Raw genomic sequence first — 21,658 nt, 5'->3', positions numbered from 1 at the left:
AAGCCTGATCTCACAAACATTAACAACAACAAAAAAAGGATAAGCAAGAAAGGCACTGAATGCTGTGCAATATCAGGAATTCCCCTTGCTCTCCTGCTTCATTATAACATCTGAAAAGATAGCATTGCTTGAAAAAGTCAGTGTTATATCTAAGCCCCAGTGGGCAAAAGAAAAGGAGTTATGCCTTCATTAACACTCAGAAAGAGACGCAGTATACATGTAGTCAGACTTCTCAATGGATGGTTCAAAAATAAAGGATCCTCCTCCCAGCTCTGCATCTAGCCATGTCCAATGTCAGCAATACACAACAATTTAAGAACCATAACAAAAAGACTGACAAGCCCTTCATACATAAATACAACAAAACTGTTTATTTCTCTTTTAATTTCTTCATTGTTTGTAAATTCATACTTTAAAGCTTCAAAGTACTATTTATACTCCCTACTCACTTTTTATTTTACTACATCACAAAATCAGCTGGGTTTAGCTCTCTTGTTGGTATAGCAGTCATAAATCATGTTCACAGCACTATCCTATAACAAAGTTTGTTTACTATTAGAGAGCAATCAGTATTATTACTGTTATAAGAAAGTAACAAAGTACCTAGAAGGCACTCCTGCTGCTAGTGAAGACCTAAATAAAAGGTACATACAGCATTTACAGAGCTATAGTTAAGTATACAACTTTCCTCTTACCTCACCCCCTGCCTCCCCACTTAATTTTTCAGAAATAAGAACAGGTTTTTAGAGATTAATGATCTGAAGAGCATTTCCCAGGAGCTTAAACCAGTTAAAATCCGCAACATTAAATTAAGACATTTCAAAGAATTCAAGCAGAAGAGCACCCGCCGTAATGCAATGCAAGAGCAGCCTACAAATGCCTCCGCTCTTTGTAGTTTTATAGCCTAAGCCTACCAAGAGTCAAAATGCAAGGTCCAAAGCACACAACTAGATCAGGTTTTGCTTTTCCCCAGACAAAACACAGATTATTTCAAGATCTTTGTCCCTTTCACAGGGCATAAATAAGCCTTGGACAAGGGATTGCTAGGAAGTCTTAAAGTACAGAAGTCCAGTCTGTCCCTAGATTGAAAAGAGGCACTCTTTGCCTTTATTGTAAAAGGAGATCCTCTTTGCCAAAGTGAACTGGTGTTTTTTAAAAAAAATAAATCACTTTAACACTGGAGTAATTATCTTCCCTGGGCAGTTTTGTTTAAGTTATTTGTATTTTTGCCTGCCCCGTTCACACTACTGTACTTTCATCTGTTAGCAGCTCAATGCAAGAAATTCACTACCTGTCCATCACCTACAGTTGTTCAGTACAATCAGTGAGATCTCCCACAATTCTCCGAGATCCTACTGAAAAAAAATTTCTCTACTGATGAAAAGAACCATCTTCATTAATTCACCTGGCAGATGTATTCTTCCCTTCTAATCATGATGGGAGTTTACAATTCTAATAAAGCTGTACTCACATCACGTTATTCAGATTACAAAATCTCTGGAAAAAGAAAGCTCTCAGGCACGGTGCTGTAAATCATCAAAAACACTTCTTATTCCTAGCTGATAACTGCTTTAAGAAAGGGTATGTACATAGCTGACTGCTAAGGAAGAGTCACAGGCATGGTCAGTCAACTGGTTATCCCTGAAACAATCATCTGTTAAGCAGCAGAACTCAACTGAGATTATAATCAGAACCCTATTTTCTACAGGAAGGATACATATTTATACACTGTTTAGCCCAAACTTTGAGTGAAACCCACCCAAAGAGATGTATTGTAAGCCAAGGCTGTCAGTTATCTGCAGAGAGCCTGAAACAACAGCAGAGGTAAAAGCTGTGTCCTTGGATGTCAACACTGGAAGCTAATAACAAATTTAGCATCGCTATTGTGGACTGTTTCAGCATTTATATATTTTTGTGGAAACGTGCAACAGTTGAATATTGAATTGCAGATATCAAAGGCAGACTAAGACCATGAGACACTACTGGAGTTACAAGAAGCATCCTGCAGGAAAAGTTTAAAATGAGGTTCTTTAACTTCTGTCTGTAAAAGGGAAGAAAAAGGGACAGACTTCCTCATCCTAACTTCACAAGCTCCTGCTAAGCCTGGATGTCACTTAGTTAAATGTTTGTCCCTATTTCCTCCTTAAATGCCAGAAATGTCAAAGGACAGGGAAAGAAAACACTAACTCATTCCAATTAGTTTCTATCTATCTCAACATAAAAAAACCCTTGTACAACAATCTTGAGAGTTAAATGATGCGGGGGGAATACAGAAATGGACAGTGGAATTTCTGTATGACTATCACCATAAATTCAAAGAATGTTCTGCCACCTATTTCATTTTTAGAGCTCACTTTGGTTTAAACTCTAGTTTTGTTATTACTTGGGACTTGTGACAGGAACTTCCATGCAATGCATAATTCAGCATGCATGTGGCAGAAATCACCATCAGGATTATAACTTCAAGTCACAGAATAACTGTATAATCTAGTAGCGGTATTTATATAACCACAGTGGTCTAAGGCAATATTCTTCAGAGATCTTTCATTAGACCAGCTGATACAGTCAGAAGAGATGGCATACAGGTCCTTCTTCTGAGACAGATGCAGCGAGGAACCTCTGTAAAGTTTCATGTACACCATTATACCTTTGCCATCATCCTGCATCAATGAGCTCAAACTTAGCTCAAGTCCCACGACCTCTCATGGTTCTGCCCTATCAGAAGATAACACTCCAGTGCTTCTACCCATAGTGACTTTCCTGCAGAACAAAACATCCAAGATGACCTGACAAAATCCTTGCTGGCATTCATACTTCTGATGCTGCAGAGAAGGCTGTTTAGGTAGAAGTGGATTCAAATGGAGGAAAAAAGGGAGGCAAAAGATGACTTCATGCACAGCAACAGATGTTCTGAAAGAAGGAGAGAGATTCCTCTCTCCTAAAAATGCCAACAATATATACCACCAGATAAGCAGAATTCTGTCTAAATGAGTGCTATTCAAGTTTCCCAGCAGGTATTCACTTCCCTTTATCTATTTCAATACAAAACATGCATGCCATCTTTTTCAAGAAAAAGAAACCACCACCTCAGCACAGGCAGGCTAGCTAGGAGACAGTCTCAGGTTCCTGCAGCAGAGGCTGCTGAAGCAGAGGCAGAGATCCCCGCAAGCTCCCACCAACCGTCCAAGCTACACTCGGTGTATGAACCTGCCGTCTCCAAAGAATGCCACAGCAGAACAAGAACACAGACAGCCATACTTGCTCCATTTTGCACATCTTTAGACAGTAAGCGTCCAAATCCAGCACGATTTACCCATACGCACTACTGCCTTTGAGGAAGTACTAGAGATCTGTTTTAAACAGGGTAAATGTAACACTCAGGAGCAAATTTTATATCAACTTACAAGAGAGTGGGTATATGCAATTGCCTGTGAGGAATTCAGGGCTAAACAGACAGGAACAATCATCAGGATATTTCCTGTCATAATCTGGTGGGATACATCCAGGACTACACAGAAGTCTTAAAGGTAGGGCATTAATTACCACAAGTTAAAAATCTCCTTGGCTGTATATATTGAAAGCAATTGTCAATTCATGAACCTTTCAAATTTATAATGCATGTAAAAACAACAATTGATGGGGAGGTACAGAGGGAAGTGGTGATGTTAAATAGTACTGAGAAGCCCCCAAAAAACTTTGAAGGCCAAAGTTCTTTGCTCACGCACGCAAACAAAACAGTCAAGAACAGGGCAAACAGGGCTGTCCCCTCGACAGCCTCCAAGTGCATGGGTCAACCACAGCCGACACACATGTGGCTGTTTTGTATCAGAAACTGGGTACCAAGCTCACTCAGCCTTGTTCAGGGAGTGACCTTGTTGACTAGAATGCCACCCAGTACCTGCTGCTATTTTGCTCAGGCCAGCAGACACATGTTCACTCAACTGAAGCAAAACCAGTAATTCATTTTACACAGGCCCAGCAAAAGGTAGACAAGAAGGCTGGATTCATACGAGCACACTCAGAAGTGGAAATCTCTAGCTTCACGTTACCAAACTCCCTGAGACTAGCTGTCCTCCACCACCAGTTCACAACATGGGCCCTTATATCTGGTATCTTTGTCCTCTGACAATCAGTGCAAGGCTTCAAGCCCAAAGCTATCCATAACATTAACCCCATCAACATGAGCATTTGACACCTAAGCAAGGAGGTAGGGGGGAAAGGATACCTAACCTACAGTCTTCTCTACAGGCTTTCAATACGTTTAATGCACACAGGTCCTTAGGAAAGGGTCCTAAGGAGGTCCAGCATGTGTCATTGCTAGATCTTCTACGAGCCCATGGCCCCCTTTCCTCACATCCAGGTACCCCAGGCACCATTTTTTGTTTTTACCCCCACTCCTGTGCACCCAAGGTCAAAAAGAGACCTTACGCCACCAGGCCAAGATTAAAAAAAAAAAACATCAGCATGAAGTAAGTGCTCTTCATCACTATGCCATTCACAGAATCTGTAGCTTGGGCCTTTGCCTCCTCCCTGCTAAAGCCTCCAAACATCTTCCCACCCCCATGCACAGCCTGCTCTTCTTCAAGGCTCACCCTGTAGCTCTGTGACTGATCATCTCCCCAGCAAACAGCTTCTCTGAACACATTGTTTCAGCCCAAGTGGCAGTCACAGGATGTCTCATGTTAGCAGCCTCCTCTGAGGTGGAAACCTCAGCTGCAGGGCTTTAATTCCAAGAAACATCTGTGTACTTATGACAGCCACTTGACCTAAGTCCCACTTTGCACTGCAAGCAAGATCCTACAGCAACAGGGCAGCCCTGACACTGGAGGATTGTGTATAAGAGGTAAGTGTGTTTCTACAGCTTCAGACAGGGAGAAAAATCTCTCTGTATACATACAAACCAAAAGCTGACTGCTCACACCAAGAGGAGGGTCAGTGAGAAATACTTTAAATCACCTTTAACAGATCCTTTCTAAGTAGCTTTGGCCTATCTCCGTTGATCCTTGTAGGTTTATGAGGCAAAGCGTGGCACAGGCACACTCCCTGTGCCCTCTGGTCATGAGCAGGAACAAGGGTACCATCTGAAGTCTCATTTGTGCTTCGGCTATTTTGGAAGGACATCCCCACCCAGTAACTCTATTCACAGTACTGCAGCCTCCCCCTCACCCCTCCCTTTCAGACTCAAAAGGCAGACACCAGCATCAATTCAGATGCCACAGCATACCCTGCAGCCACATGCATCACACTTCAGTCCTTGTTTTAAACTCTGCAGGAGTCCAATTAGATATTCCATTTACCTGCCAGTGGTGAGCAGAAAACTTTGCTTAGAAAACTAGGGTACTTCAAGATTTGCTTGCAGAGCTTTGAGAAACTTGTGTTTTTCACCAAGGCTGTTTTTTGGCAATAACTGCCCCAATGTCACCATCTCATGCAGACACACCTTTAACTCACCCTTCCATTTTAAACAAGCTATTCCCCCCTTCCCTTTCTGCGAAGTGTGTCCTGCTCCAGTACTCTCTCTCTCTTCACCTTCCTTCCCCCACCTCAAATTTCTAGCAACAGCCACACTTCTGTGTCCATTGACTCCTGGCTATATGTGCTATTTTCTCAACCTTTTTTTAAAAAAAACAAACAAACAAACCCACAAACCTAGGGATGTCAGCAGCTTTGCAACTATTGACAGGTGCCTATCAATACTGTTGCCAACAACCAGGGCTTAGTCAATAGCTTTAGTGTCCATTCAACCCTGCTTTGTGATAGACATGAAAGACCCAGGCTTACCTTGCTACCTCCCACCTCCAGACAATCACAGAGTGATTTTGTCTCCCATAAGCTGTCATGCTCTTTCTTTTCTCACTGACAAAGCCTGCTCCAAGCACTTAAGCTCTCTAAGCCAAGAGGTACAGCATGCCTTGTCTAGAACCAAACCCTGAGATCAAAGGGAAACAAGGTTGATGCAATAGACTTATTACTCTGCATTAATTTAAATCTTCATATGAACTGAATATGAACAAGCACACTCCACATACAACATAAAGGCTCTTTACATAGACATAAATTCCATCCACTGACACCACCTCCCAATACATAGTATGTCACTGGGCTTCTAAAGAACATAATGCTTCTTTTGGGAGATGTTGGAGGTTTTAACATCTGGGTAAATATTACAGGTGGTGCTCTGAAAGCACAAAATAGTTTGTGGCAACGGCAAAAGGCAAAGGAAGATGCGTCACCTCTCCCACCCACCCTCTAGCACTCAGAAGAGGATTAGAGCACAGACGGAAAGACTAACTCCTCTCTGCTTATTCTAACGGTTTCCATTAACAAATAATTGCCTATCTTCACCTCAGTATTACTTGCTGTATTCAAGCACAAATTAATACATGTACTGATTAGACATACATTTCTGGAAAACAGGGTATTGAAACTCAAATGATTATTCACAAATTACGTGAATTCTGATTTTTTCTCAAAATTATTATGTTTGGTACCCTGAAAATTTAGGAAGCATCCTCTATTAGTTCAGCATCTGTTTCGTATTTAGAAGCTATTCTTTGCAAACGCAGGGGTCACGCTGCTTTTAAAGCGGCTCCTGCCAATTCTCTTTTGCAGAGCAGATTTAATAGCAAATTCCACTGCCACAGGATTCACTGTGTAATAATGAAGGGTAGTGTGTCAATAGATGAAACCGAACACATCAATAAGAAGCTGGCAGAGGTCCCCGTGGATGCCTCTCTTGCAACAATCATTTTAATGCGTGTAGGAGAACAATGCTGTTACAGCCTGCTCAAAGATTCCCCACAGCCACACTGCATCAAAGACCGACTGAAACACGATGCTAAATCTCTGCAGTTGGCACTAACAGTGGAACATGCACGGAAACAAAGTCCTTTACGTTGGCAATTATTCTTTTTAAGACTGGCAAAGCTAAGCAGAGCTAGCTTTTGTCAGAACTGGACTTTTGCTAACCAACATGACCCCCAGTAATGGTTCCACCAAACTCTTTTTAATGGCTACTGATATGTCAAGAAAAGAGTGACTCAAAAAGCATGAAAGCATGCAAATAGCAGTCATGAAGCAAGCACTAAGCAGCATAGCTAAACCACATCTTTAAGAAAGTCGGCAGAAAGGCAAGTCCAGGCTAATCAAGCCTGTTAAACAGAAAGAGTGGCATAAGTTCTTTACTTTTTTTTTTTGAGAGCAACTATAGCAGCAGGAGTTGTTTTACAGCCAGCATGAAGTAAAGGACAATGAGGGACACCTGGGAAAAAGCCTGAGAGAAGAATTGAAGCCAGAGAACAAAAGTTAAAAACCACACGAAGTTTGCATTGATATTTTTTTAAAAGCCACATATAAGAAAGATGATACGTATACTTTGTGTGCTACAAGCAGCAGACTCTCACAGCAGATATGATCAGTGATCCACACAGACCAGCACGTTGCTCCAGCATTGTCCAATCTGTCAGAAGGAGGAGAGAGAAAAAAGAAAGGGAAGAAAAAAAAAAAGACTTCACAACACATTTACGGAAGTCTGAAACTGGAATAAAAAGGAGGCTTCCACTTCTCCGCCCCCAATTCCAGCTGTAATCCTTTGACACCTTAAAAGCAATGACAGAGTGCTTTCTCTAGGGACCTGAGTAATTCTCTACCGAGCATTTACAAACTGATGCTTTTCCAAGTCTTATAATGTGGCCAAATTTGGACATTTTTCATAAGAACTGCATCAAGAATGTGGCTTTTGCTAAGTTGACTCTCCAGCCAAATTTCCAGCTCTTGCTCTAAAGCATGGAGGTGCTAGAACTTCTCAGCTTAGCAGCTGAGATTATTATTTGTTCAAGAGTGAGGAGGGAGAATTGGCCAGAACATGTGAGAATTAAAAAGAAGAAAAGCTGCTTCTCCCTGCTCCCTCCTCAAGTGTAACAGTTGGAAATACCGGAGCTTTTTGGGGGGAATGTCGGGGGTGTATTTCCTAGAAAAAAAAGTCAACCTGTGGTAGACACCCAGCCCAGAAAATTTCAGCATGAATGCCTGAAGTCTTGCAGAATAATAAACAATTTAAGAGATGGCCCTCAGAACAAAAAGTATCAAGCAGATATACTACAGGCATTGCTGGCAGCCCTGCCTATCAGAAGCTGCGACAGCTTGCCTGGGAGCTCCAGTCTTTAATTAGTTCTCATTCCTGAAGTTCACAAGTCAATTAATTCCAAAAACAACCCTCAGATCCTTTTTTAAAGGAAATCCTGTCCAGGACTCAGTGTCTGTCTTACCTATTCTTCCCATAGCTCAGCTACCAGTTCAGATCCTTTAGAGCATCCATGCAAATTCCATCTGGCCATAGAGATTATCACAAGTCAAATACTTCAGCTTGCTTCAGCAATTCTTCATATTTCTGCAGCAGGATTTTGCCATTGCTGCATACAAAATATATTGTTCTCCAGGCTGCTTCTTCAGACCCTGTCACATAAGACTTTCCCTGCAACTTATCTCATCTAGTGTAAAGAAAAGGAGCACCAACTGCAACACTACCACAAGTTTCAAGCAGTCCCCATGGCAATTACATCGACTCAAATCTAGCAGCATTACCATACTGCTTTATAACTTTACAAGACTCAACAAAAGCATTTAGCATCACTGGTTCTACCTTCTATCTAGCTCACTTTAAACTTAGTCAGAATGCCATAGCTAAAGTTGATAATGGTTTCCACTGGAAACCCAGCTTTGAAACATCTTCCAAATCCAGAAAAAAAAAAATACCATCCTTTTTTCTGTCTCAGACTTCAGTTAGAACAAATCAGTTATGCTTTACAATTATGAAAGCTTACATGTAAATAAGCAAGCCAGTTTCTGATATGAAACTAAAAAAACTAAGAAACTTTAAGTTACATAACTTCTGTGCTGCTTCTTATCTTATTTCAGATATGCTGGTGATCTGGAAGGACATTGTTCAAGGCTTCTGGCATCTGAGCAGCTATTTTTCAGATCATCCTACCCCAAAAGCAGTTTGGTCTGAAATTGATTTTATATCTTTGCCCCTTGCAAAACCAAATGCATAAGGTATATTAAAAGTTTATCTCATTTTTAAAGCCCTTCTCAGCAGGTATTCAAGCCTTGGAAGAAACCTACTATTTGAGGTTTTCTAAAGAATCAACTGACAAAAAAATGGGCAATTGGAGAACTTAGTATCTCATTGATACAAGCTCATTCCTTCTCTAGGGAAGGAGATACTAACCACTCAGACAAAAACTGCTTATGTTAGTCTCTCCCCGTCTTGTTCGATCCTATTTTGGGGTACCTTGTTCAGGTTCGGAACTAGGATCATGCAGGAAACTGCTTATTATTCTTGGACAGAAATTGAAACATCAGTATCCCTAGACATTTCGCCTTACAAGTCTCTAGAAAACAGACTTTATCACTTGCTACTGCAGATCTTCTAAGAAAGCAGGACGTCTAGCAGGGGCCTGGGAAGTAACTGCAACATCTCCAATAAAAGTCAAAAGCAAAGTATTAAAAAGATATTTTTCTTTGCATTATGATACAGATTCTTACTTTATACTTCACCTAATATCTTTCTTTCAAAACTGCTAGAGACCTTGATAGACATTGACATAACCCCTAGTTTGACCCAGCTCATGTTCGTAATGTTTTCCTCAAGTTCTTTCCAACTTAACTTTCAAGTGATTGATTTCTATACATAATCAGAAAAAAATCACATTTTCAGATAATTTCATTTCCCTTCCTTCTAAAACACAGAACTCCACACACACACACAAAAAAAAAAAACAATGAAAGGCATCTAAAAACAGACAATCAAAATGTTCACTTCCTAAAAGTATCTTATGTAACTATGTAGAGATATGTAACCATTTCCTTACTAAAAAAAAAATATACAGGTCTGTTTTGCAGGTAAGTTTGACAAGGATTATGGAGACTGGAAAAAAATCCCAACAAAAAACAACCACACAAAAACAAATCAACCCATAAATTTATTAGATGTGAAAACTGAAATCTCAAATGTCCCTGAACATTTGTTTATATAGCTAGACGGATGGATATATATTATTTCTTAAGTACATTTCCCTCTAATCAAGCATGTGGCTGCATTTTTAAATGACCCCTACTGCTTACTTCAAATCTTGTTCAGGCAGGTTTATACCTCAGTTCAGGGATTAGAGCCAAATACAACAGAGGCTACCTAAAGAGAGCAAGCTGTTGCTATGTTGAAATGGAGCAATCGAGAAACATGGAGAACAAGGTCGAAGAATTTCAGAAAAAGCTCCCGGACTCCCTAAAAAGGAGCCCTGGACAGGAACCTACAAAGATGCAAGAGAGCCAGAAAAGGTGACTAAGCTATCATTTACCAACCCAAAAGAACACAGGATATAAAGGAAAACACACTGGCTACACTGCTCACCCTTTGATTCCCACATCTTCCCACAGCCCACATGCCAAGAAAATCCACACGGAAAGCACTTCTTCCTCAGCAACCTGCCCTTCAGTGCCTCACCAACCCAGTTCCAGCGCTCACTACGTGCTTCTACTGCCTTAGCAGGACAGACTTGTCAGTATTTCCCCTTTGGAAGCCTTTTTAACCACCTCTAAAGCTACAACAGAGATAGGCAGGCCTAGCTGTAGGCTCCTTCTCCAAGTACCAGTGAGGATCTGAGCCTGCCTTCTTCCAACAGCAGGCAGGCAAAGGCCACCAGCACCAGCCCTGAGCTCACCGGCAGGTGAGCAGGCACCAGCAAGGGAACAGGAAGCAGATTCCACTCTAACATACCTTGAACGCTCTGTAGGAAATCATTCTTACATCGTCTCCCTGCCCTAAACCTTGAGGCTCTCCCATGTTCTAATGCTTTCACTTTAGCTGCAAATGCGGGGAAAGATTAAAGCACACTTTTCCTTGAAGCTCATGATCACAATAACTTCTACTAATTACAAAAAGCTTTCTATTGCAGAGCTTGAATTAAACCTTGATTCAAATGACTAATTGTTGTAGCTTCTGAGGAAAAGACAAAAAAAATTCAGATACAAGTTGTAGAAAACAACTCTATTCATGTATACACAAGGCTCCTGGGGATCTGGCATGCTGGAACTGACTTTCAGCAAGTGTCACACAGGTCTAAATGGTAGTAAGAAAAAGGCCATCTCTGGGAAACTCATCATCAATGGTTTTCCCCCAGGATCTATGGAGTGCTTGCTCTCCTCAAGCCCTGTAGCACTTAAACAAAAACCAGCTTTTTTTAGATACACTGAAATTCTTACCTTGAATCTCAAACAAGAAGCAGGGGGGGCGGGGGGGGAAATCCAGGAGCTGCAAGGCTTACTGTTTACAGTCTGAGCCCTAGTAACCACCAGATACCTGTTTTGTTTTTTGAATGTCTTGTCCTAAGAGGGATGTTTTGGTTTCCAGAGCATTTCACAGGCTGACTAGGCAGACTGACTGCAGAATGAAATCACACATAAAACAGGCAATGGCAGTACAAAATGCCCTCATGCTACTCTCTCTTCTCAGGATCTAACCACACTAGAGGAAGGAAGAAAAGAGAGAAACTAGACCAAGCCTTAATCTCAGGATCCACAATCTCCTTACCAAACAGATTTATAACTGTACTGGATCCAGGAGAAAGGATGAGAAAACATTCTTATTTGTCACAGCCAAATACTTCAGCCATTTGCATCCTTTTGCTGGGTTATTTTGTAAAGATCTGAACAAAACAATGAAGTCTAAGTACATGCAAGGGATGAACTCTTCTATGCTTCAACTCCTTTCCTCCACCTCCCTTATACAAGAATTCCTTAACACTTGCAGCACATTAGTTAAAAAGCCCCAACCTGTCTCTCTATCAAAGAGCTACTAGAAAACACATGTTCACAGAAGCATACTTTTCCCATCAAGAGGGAGAGGAACACCACCTTCCCAACCTCTTAACATTTGGAATATCTCATAGAAGCTGGCAAGTAATGGTATCAGAAGATAGCCACACCACAACACACACCACGAGTAAAACTGAAAAGTTATGGGTTTTTTTTTTCCTGCACACAAAAGCACTTTCAATTTTAACAGCACCATTCCAATTAAAAAAAAACAAAAAACCCCTGCAAAAGTCAACTCAGAACATCCCGACAAACCATATCATGAACAGCAGCCAGATATCTGTGCGTGCACATTTTAAGTTTTTCTAATTATTTCATCTGGAATTAAGAAGGAAACAACTTTCCTGTAGCACATCATCCTTAACAGTTTTTACTTTTTGCTGCATGACCTTGAGTATCTGAGAGTCCTGATTTTCTGCTTGTCCTACTAAACCATTCTCTTGAAAAAATTTTATTCCCTTTCTGTTTCTAAACAAAAACACTAAAGGTGTTCTCTCCAGTTCTTCACTGTTTCCCCAGCTGGCAGAATGCCTATATTGTAAAGATAAACGAGATGACTAACCTCAGCTGCAAGTAAGAGAAAGCACAGTGGACACCTTTGTCTGGCAGGATCTTGACTACTGCTCTGCCCCGATTGCCTCACTGCCTGCAAGCAGCCTCAGGAAAGAGACTGGGACGAGCCCAGGTTTAGGAAGCTGACTTTTCAACTGTAACTATCTGCTCTGCAGACCTGGCTATGAAAGATTCAACAGCCAAACCACGAGGAAAGTGCTCTGGCAGACTTCAAAAAAGAATTAGTCATAGCAATGTCAAAAGTACAAGCACAAACTAAGGCAGCAGATAGAGTTTTGTTTAAAGAAGAGCGTTGCAGCGTGGTGCTGGGGCACTGCTTAGTTACTCACTCCTTCCACCCCAAATCTGGAAAAGGCTCCCACTTACTACCTGCAATTAGTCAAGTGTTCTGAATCAAGAACTGCATGTAGTAATTTGTGGGGTATGCTTGCTCACTAGCACCTAAAGTACTTCTGACTGCACAGAGCTGACAGAACCGCTTAAATACTACGTATGACTATCTTACCTAAACAATCTTCTTGTTCTCTAGCTAAACTCCCTGCTACTTCAGTAACACTGTTAGCAACAATGCTACAAGTCCAATGCTGAAGAAAAAAAAAAAAAAAAAAGGCAAAAACCCAAAAACGCACCACCCACCCTTTTGTGCAGTTCTTGCTAGTCTTTATTTCTGCACACTGCCTGCCTGGCATTGACACCGGCAATGAACAATGCCACATGTTAAGCTAACGACAGCTACACAATGATGTGAACATGGCATAAAACATCACCTACACAATTACTCGTTATCTCTTAGGAGGAGAACTTCACGGCAGAGGCAGCAAACCCCGAGAGCCAGGAGGGGAGGGCGCAGGAGAAAGTATCGCTTCCCCCACACCACCTGTGTGCCCGGAGAACCCGGGTTTCTGCTGCCGGGTGTGGGGGCCCCTCCTGCAGTCTCCCTCGTGGAACAGGCAGGAGAAGGATCACCTCCTCGGCCCTGGAACGAGTCGCTTCATGCTCTGCGAGGTGAAATTTCACTGCCCTTACCTTACAGCGGCCACAGCCCACGCACCAGGTCGTGCAAGAGCAACTACGGCTACACCGTCTTGCTATCCCGGCCGGCGCGCCGCGGGACCCCAGCCGCCTGTGGAAACCCCTCTCACCGGGGAACCACGCCAAGCAGCACCCCCCACGCCTCATCTCGACTCCGAGGAGGCCCCTTAAAGTTTCGGGGAGATACCCAGCAGCGATCCGCGCCCTGGCCCTTGGATGGAACAGCAGGGGCCGGGAGGGCTGCGGAGCCGTTAGGGCTGCGCCGGCCGTTAACGCCCGCGGGCGGGCCGGGAGGGCGAAGGCGGCGACGGCCCGGCCAGCCCGGGGACGGCACAGCCCGGCGGGCAGGCGGCGCTGCCCAGCCCCCGCCGCCCCTCGGAGGGCAGCGCCCCGGCTGGGCTCCGCCGCGCCTAAGGCGGGCACGGCACGGCGGGCGGTTCCTCTCCGCCGAGGGGCCCGCGCCCACGGGCCCGGCCCTCCCTCGCTACCTGCGGGCGAGGTGGCCGAGCTCGGCCCAGCCCGGCCCCCCTCCCCGCTGCCCCCGGTCGCGCACCCCCCGGGCTCACCGAGCAGTAGGAGGAGGAGAGGCAGGCAGGACGCCCTCTCCCCGCGGTGCCCCATGCTGGCAGGGCTGCGCGGGTGCCTCTCCCTACGCGAGGGGGATCGCCGGCGCACACGCTCGCCTCGCCCGGGCACCGGCGGCAGCGCGCTCCTCGGCCGGCCGCTCGCCTCCCGCTGCCCTGCGAGCACACGGAGCCGCCCGCCCGCCCCGACCGGCCGCGCCGCGCGGCGCAGCCAACCACAGAGACAAACTTTCCCCAGCGCCCGCCCCCGCGCGCCCCCGCCCGCAGGTAGCGGGGGCGGCGCGGGGGTCCGGCCCAGCCCGGCCCCCACCCCTTAAAGGGGAGGAGAGCGGGCCCCGCCGGCCCGGCAGCCGCGGGGCGGGGAGACCCTCACCGAGCGGGGCCGCGCGAAGGGCGGTGCTGCCCCCGGCCTCCCGGGGCCGCCCCGCACACGTGGCCCGAGAAAGCCCCGGTGCCCGGGCGGGGGGAGGGCTCGCCGGGAGGGGGGGTGGGGGGGTGTCCCCGGCGCGGGGCGCCCCGCGGCCGGTAGCGGCCGGCCCCCGGGGAACGGCCTTTGGGCCCTGCGGGAGCGCGGGGCCGCCATGGCGCCGTCCTCCCCCCGCTGCTGGGTCCCCCCGGCCCCGCCACTGTGGGGGCATTACCGCTACCGTTACACGCGGGTACCCCCAGCGTGGGGGACGGCTGATGCCCCCTTTCCTCACAGACACCCCACCCGCCCCCAGCGCAGGGTCCCCGCACATAGAACCACCACACGGGCGTGGGAGGGGTCACTCGCACCCCTGTCCCCACACACAAACCCCAGTCGGGGACTGCCTGCTGGTCCACGCACACCCCCTGAGCACGGAGGCTCCCTCACACCTGGTCACACGGCCCTACCTGCAGGGTCCGCTCATGTCCCAATCCACGCACACGTAGTCTCAAAAACCCCTGCCGGGTGGGCCCACTCGTGTCCCCTGCGCTTCCACGGGCACGCGTGGCAGCAGTGGGCCTGCCTGTGCTCCCGCCCGCTCCCCGGCACAGCCCCGCTGGCCTCGCAACCTGGGTGAGGAGGGGGAGAGCAGGGGCCGGGCCCGGCCCGGGCTGCACGGACACCCGCTGCCCCAGGTGCCGGGACAGGGCCGCTCCTCCCGGCCCCACGCCGGGCAGCCGCCCCGCAAGCAGCGCTGCTCTGTTTTGGGACTGGGTTTCTTTTCCCCTGCCCGCGTTCCCGCGTAATTCAATAAGGGGCTGCTGCCGCACGGCATTCGTGCCACCGCTCGCCACCTTTCCTCCCCGCCTGCTCAGAGATTTTTGTTTGCTCGGGGATTTAATTTCCTGTTTGTTTGTAAAAACAAAGAACTGAGGTGCTGGCCTGCTCTCCAGTAACTTGGACAGTTATCTGCTGTTTTAATCCCCTTGCCACATTAACCGTAAAATTGGTGCTCTCCTTGTGTGCATTTTGCCGTTTGCTGCCCAGGCTCCCTTCAGGCTACCTGCTTTTCTGCTGTTTGGTGGAGCCAGACCCGTGTTACTCATTTCTCTGTGTGGGGAATCTCCGGAGCCTATGCACGGTTTGGGGCTGCTGCTCCCGCATAAAATGGCTGGTTTAGGCTTTATTCTACATCTCCAGCGCACCTTGATCTTGAGCATGCCTTGGCTTGGGCGAGGTTGGTTGCTCCCACTAGCAGGAAGTGTTCGTAACCGAGCACGGTTATCAGGCTGGGTTTTAGATTGGGCTTTGTTATTCATTCTGTAATGCTTTACAGGAGAGAGGGTGTTGCCTGATAGGAATGAAACAAGAGCCTCCTAAGACTGATGAGGAGAACTTTCACCCTCCAACCACAATTGCTTGAGCTCCTGCGCACAGTAGATCTCTTTGCAGAGCTGCAGCCGCGAGGCACCTGGGGGACGCTTAGTCCCGTCCACACTGAAGTTCTCTGAGCTCCCAAACTGCAAATGAGGCTGAATCCACAAGTGTGACTGAGAAAGGGCTGCCCAAACAAAAGAGGACTGTCTTCATCTATGTTTACAATACCCTCATATGCCTGTTTGTTCTTGCTGCCTGTTTCCGATCATTCTGCTCTACCTCCTCCTTTGGCCAGCATTCAAACACATTTTTTCTTCACTGGAAAACATCACTTCTGTAAACCAAGACATGTCCCTTACGTCAAATTCAGAAAACTGGTTAGAAGATCTCTTGCCCTTACTGGTCAGCTTCCGTCATGCTGGTTAAACTGCTGATCCTTCATCAAACTCTAGTCCTGAAAATATATCCCCTTGTGCCTCTTAAGCCTTGCAGCAGTGATCCTGATACATACACATGGATGTAGTCATGGATGCAAAGTTCACTGTATGCACAAGGCCACGGATTTTGCAGGAGCCCCAGTCCCCGTTTGCTCTGTGCTTCCTCTTTCCTGTGCTCTGTTGCTAACTGAGGATCACCACTCCGGCACCTGAATTACAGTGCTGAAAAGTTACAGCAGTGACTTGATGATTTTCATTATGTCCTTGGGAAGATTTTCCTTATGACTGTCCAGTTTGGAACTCCCTATTGCCCTTAACGTAACTGCCAGATACCAGCATCTACTTCACCAGTGCTACGCACTGTTAGTTACACTGGTGAAAAGAATAGGTAAACCCCTGCTACCCTGAGCTGTGGTTTGTGGAACTCTCAGTAAGTGTCATCTCACTCTTTTACTTCGTACTTAGTGAGAACCACTTTCCCTCCCATATAGTCAGACTTCCAGACAGAAGGGGCCACTGTAACCCATTTATCTGACCCAGGTACAAGCCATAGATTTTTTTCCCAGCAGCTGGATCCAAGTGAGTTGGAAAGACAACACATCTTGTCTTAAAGACTCCAAGTAATGGCAAGTGCCTTACTCCACCTACTAATTTATTCCAATGTTTAATTATCCTTGCTGCTAGGAAATTGCTTCTTTCAAGGTTGAATTTGTCTAATTTCAACTTTGAGACATCAGAACTTGTTATGCCTTTGTCTACAAAACTGCACACCCACCCCTTTTTCATGGATAAGTAACTATACGTGGTGCTCCTATCACCTCTCCTTGCTGAACTGAATAGATTGTTTTCTTTGAAGCCTCACATTGTAAGATTCGGTTTCAGCCACAGTTTCAGCATTTTTCGGACTCTCCAATGTTTCTAAGTGCTTTTTGACTCGCAGGCACCCGCCCTGGATACAATGTCATTGTGGTCTATACACACACGCTGTGCACAGAGTAAAAATAATTTCTCAGTCGTTGTTTGGTTTTCCCCTTCTCACATATCTAAAAATGGAATTAGACCATTAACTGCCTAACACTGCACAAAAAGCTTGTGGAGCCCATTACCCATGTTGAATCCCCAAGTCTCTTTCTGCATCTGTATTTTCCAAGAGAGCATCTTTATCCTGCCATTCATCACTGATGTTCTTCCTTCCTCACTACATGGCCTTCCAGCAGGGTGTGTTAAAATATGTTTCGTAATGTTACGGTAATTTAAGCAGGTGTTTGAGATCCCTCATTCAATTTGAGAACCGTTTCTCTGAGGCTAATAAATCGCCAGCATAGATGACAGAAAGAGCAGGCCTGAAGCTGACCGCTGTGTTAGTCTACCTTCTCCTTCAAAGCCTGTTTTCTTCTCTTTTTTGTGTGTCCTACTTTCAATGGATTGTTACATGTATGTGATTATGTCATTTTTCCCCCTTGCCAATTCCATTTTGTATAGTTCAGCTATGAGCGCCAGACTGAGTCAAAAGCTTTCTCCGAGTATAAAGTCAAGACAAACATCTTCCTCTGTTTTTGTGCTTTCTCCATGTTTATTTATGAGACGCAGAATAAATATGTGGTCAGTTGTTTGTTTCTCAGGAAGGCATCCCATTTGACTTGCAGTGTTTAGCATGTTGTCGTTGTTGGGTAGATACCACGTATAATTCATTTATTGATGATGCTGCAGAAATGTTTGCCTACGTTTCTTCATACCTAGATTTCTACATAATGCATAGGCTGAAGGCATCTCTCATTTTGGGGTAACTAGATTAGCCAACAGAATCTCAGGGAAGGATTGAGATTGAAGGGTTATATTAAATAATATGCATGCACATACATGCATGAACATGAACACACGCTGATCCTAAAGAAACCCACATGCAACCACTCCCTACTTGTGCCACTCCTCCAACATACACTTGCTAGCTTTTGCAAAGTTTCTCTCATGACAAACATGGATAAACAACTCCTGTTCTCCCCACCTTGTTGCCTGAGCAGCAGAGGACAAAGGTGAGTCAATGGCGTAGCGGGCCCACGTACAGCGTGGAGTGCAAGGGTAAACAGCATTCAGAAGCCCCATACATCTCCGACGAACAGCAGAAGGACCCACCCTGACAAGGACCCAGCACCCTGTTTAGTGGCAGGGGCTGCAAAAGTGCTGCTCACACGCAGTGCAGATTGCTGGCTGCAAACCTTAAGCAGGGGAGAAATCTTTTGGTCCCATTGCCTTAGCTGCGTGAGGCCCCTCGCTGCTGGTGTGTGGCAGCCATAAGCTCTCCACAACAAAAGAGAGGGATAGGCAGACAGGCAGATAAGGCCATGCTCAACTGCTCCATCAGCAATACGACAGCCACTAAGGGCAGGAAGGGGACTGTCAGCGGCTTCCAAACTACTTGCATGAGAAAGGGAACCACAGCGTGAACATTGTCCTGGAGACATCTACATGGGGATGTGCTGGTCTGGTGTCTTGGCTGCTCATTAAAGACCCTTTTCTCGACAGTTAGGGATGTTATCCCCAGCGTGCTGGCCAAGTTCCGCATTGCTTGATTTCATTATGCCTCCAGGTTCCCCTTGTGTTTCGGAGCAGGCACAATACTCGTCTTCATTTCCTCTCCTCAACTCTTGTTAAATTTCGCCTTGCTTTATTAGACAGCTTGCATGTTCCAGCAAAGGGGCTGCCCCATCATGGTTGTGGCTGACGTGAGCCCTACGCCCTTGAAGGTGTAGGGTCAGTTTTGTGAAATGCTTCCAAGCGTACCTGGATGGAAAATATATGCCCCCCTGTCATTCTTCTCTCAGTAGTTGAACAGAAATATGGGCAATAGCAGAGAGCTCACAAAGAACTGTGAAAAACTCAGCTTACCCATTATGTATTATGCATTAAAACCTGTCTCTATTGGGCTGTCCAAGATAAAGTCCTGCTGGCATTTGATCAAAAGAGTAGGAAATTACCTTGATTTGTCCTGGCTAGAGCTGGCTGCCTCATGTAAAAAGTATTTGTGAATAAATTATTTGCAGATTGATGGGGAAAAAGTGAGTCATTTATTTGATGAATATTGTTCAGCTGGCTATTGAGCTAACCAAATCATGAGGAAAAAATATTGGTGAATGATTTATTTGAAAATCTAGTTGAAATTTGACAGGAGAGAATGGTCAAACAAACTATTTGCCACTAGTATTCAAATTCCAGTAGACCTGGATAGTGTTCATGCACTAGTAAAGTGGTGCTTGAAGCACCTCAATGCTTCAAGCCGTGGCCCTAAGAAAGGTATTGAAATATGCATTCAAATCTTCACATCTACACTCACGTTCTCCTTAAAAGAGATTCTCCTCAACCACAGCCCAAAAGATACCTATTAATGAGCACAGAACAGATTCTACATTTGCAGTTACTTATTTATTATGAAGACACTCTGGAAACTATCTTGCCTGATATAATAGCAATGAAAATTGAGTACCTTTTACTCCTCTACTGCCTCCCTTCAGTGGATCTCTAAGCACTTTACAAATTTCAATGGGTTTAATGTTACAGCTGTTCTGTGAGGCAGGAAGGCATAATGAAATCCAGGAAAAGTAGGAAGCACACACCACACGCTACAGGTTTCTTTACATCATAAACTCTCAGACTTCATGAGCGTTTTTAGACTAGACTCCTTTCAATAGAGCACATCATTTAAAGACTGACTAATCAAATTGAAATTCAAATCTGGCTGCCTGAAGTTTGGTTCCTAACTACTTAAGCACTCATAAACAGCTGCTTTATATTACATGCTGTGCTTTGGTTGAATTTGATGGAATTTTTGAGCACTAAACACATGAGGAGAAAACCCCATGTATCGTGATATTTCCGTGCATACATATAGACTTAGCAGCATATCTCTAGATGCTTGCCTGCACGATGGTCTACAGGTTAGAGCCACAATAACTGGGAAACAGGCAGGTTGCAGAGACCTGTCCGTGGCTGTGGGTTGCACATCCATGTCATGCTCATGTGATGCCACATGAGCAAACCACAGGCAAAAAAGTTATCCAACCTGTTATGCAATAAATGAGACATCCTCCTTCTTCATGCCTCTCTTTTGCACTTCCAGCAGCAGGGCTGCAGTCCCTCCCTTGCTTTTTGGTTGAAATTGTGAATGCTTACTATCCAATATGAGGGGCTGCACTTCAGAGCACTAGATAGGTATGAAAGGTTTGGCGTTAGATGTTATGGCAGCTCCCACTATGGCATGAACAGTAAGGACAAAATCAACACCCTATTCAAACTATTGGACATTTTCTTGTCAACTTCAATGCTAACAGGATTTGATCTCTAGTACCAAATTGAGTGTCAGCAAACAAAGAATTAGTGAACAGAAAGTACATGCTAAGGCAGCATATGACAAAATTATCCCCCAACAATTTGCTGTCTGAACTCCTACAGAAGTGAATAATTAAAGAACCGATCTGAAAGGTACATGTTTTTATGTAAGGAAGACTGAATATCAAATTAAAGATCTGCTGTCAGCTCAAACACAAATAAACTATAAAACCGGAAATAAATATTTGTATGATTGCTGTTGATCATTAGAGGCAGTTTAAAATCCAGATTTACTCATCATGATTTTTGTTCTCTTTCCCATTGGCATGTCTCCTCTCCTGAACTAGGAAAAATCAAAAGGAGTCAATTTTGCTTTCAGGTTTTCTCTCTTTCTGCGTGGTGACTGCAAAAATCATAGGGGAGGATATTGCTCTTTTTTAAAGGAACAGTTTTCATTAGAAACAGAGAAGGAAAACAATAGAAACATTTCTGTTGGCATTTGTTTGTTTTTCTATGGATTCTCCTAGGCAAAATTGAAGTCACGAGGGAGGGGAGAGTCTGTGCTTATAACATGAGCAGGTACAATTCTCACCCTGCTCCAAATTCACTCTCTTGATGCAGTCCAGTTACACTCCATTTTGGGAGCCTGCTTTTTTTCACTAAGGTCAATCTGAGCTTAGCTCTTCTTTGTGTTTTTTACCCGTGGGACTGCTGTCTTCCCACTTCAGAAACGGGCTCAAATCCTTTTCTGACTTTGATTGCAATGAGTAGGACATCCATGTGATGAGGATAAATCAGATTAAAGCAGAAGCAGTAACAGTGCGTTTCTCTGGCAGGTCCCAGAACCTCACATGTTGTTACCTTCTACTACACAAGGTGCATAACCCAACCTTGACTTTAGGTTATTCTGAGACACGGAAATTACAGGAACAAGAAGCCAGGAGGTCTATACCTATGCAAGACTGAAATGCCACACATAACATACACTGAGCTGTCACCTATTATCCTGAGTTGATTTAAAATAATCTATAATCCAGGGATAAGAATTG

At 45.0% G+C, this 21,658-nt stretch overlaps 1 protein-coding gene across 1 annotated transcript in view; it reads right to left on the bottom strand.

Moving 5' to 3' along the window:
• PTGFRN (prostaglandin F2 receptor inhibitor) overlaps positions 1 to 14,431 on the bottom strand; it is a 71,113-nt gene extending 56,682 nt beyond the window's left edge. Inside the window, exon 1 of the mRNA XM_072885665.1 lies at positions 14,046 to 14,431. Coding sequence (XP_072741766.1) covers positions 14,046 to 14,100 — 55 coding nt within the window. The 5' untranslated portion in view covers positions 14,101 to 14,431. The remainder of the gene's footprint in view (positions 1 to 14,045) is intronic.
• Positions 14,432 to 21,658: the final 7,227 nt, after the last annotated feature.

The sequence above is a fragment of the Ciconia boyciana genome, chromosome 1 (assembly GCF_034638445.1).
Source record: "Ciconia boyciana chromosome 1, ASM3463844v1, whole genome shotgun sequence".
NCBI classification, from domain to species: domain Eukaryota; kingdom Metazoa; phylum Chordata; class Aves; order Ciconiiformes; family Ciconiidae; genus Ciconia; species Ciconia boyciana.
Note: the sequence above shows the minus strand (reverse complement) of the source record. Positions and strands in the feature narration are given on the sequence as shown.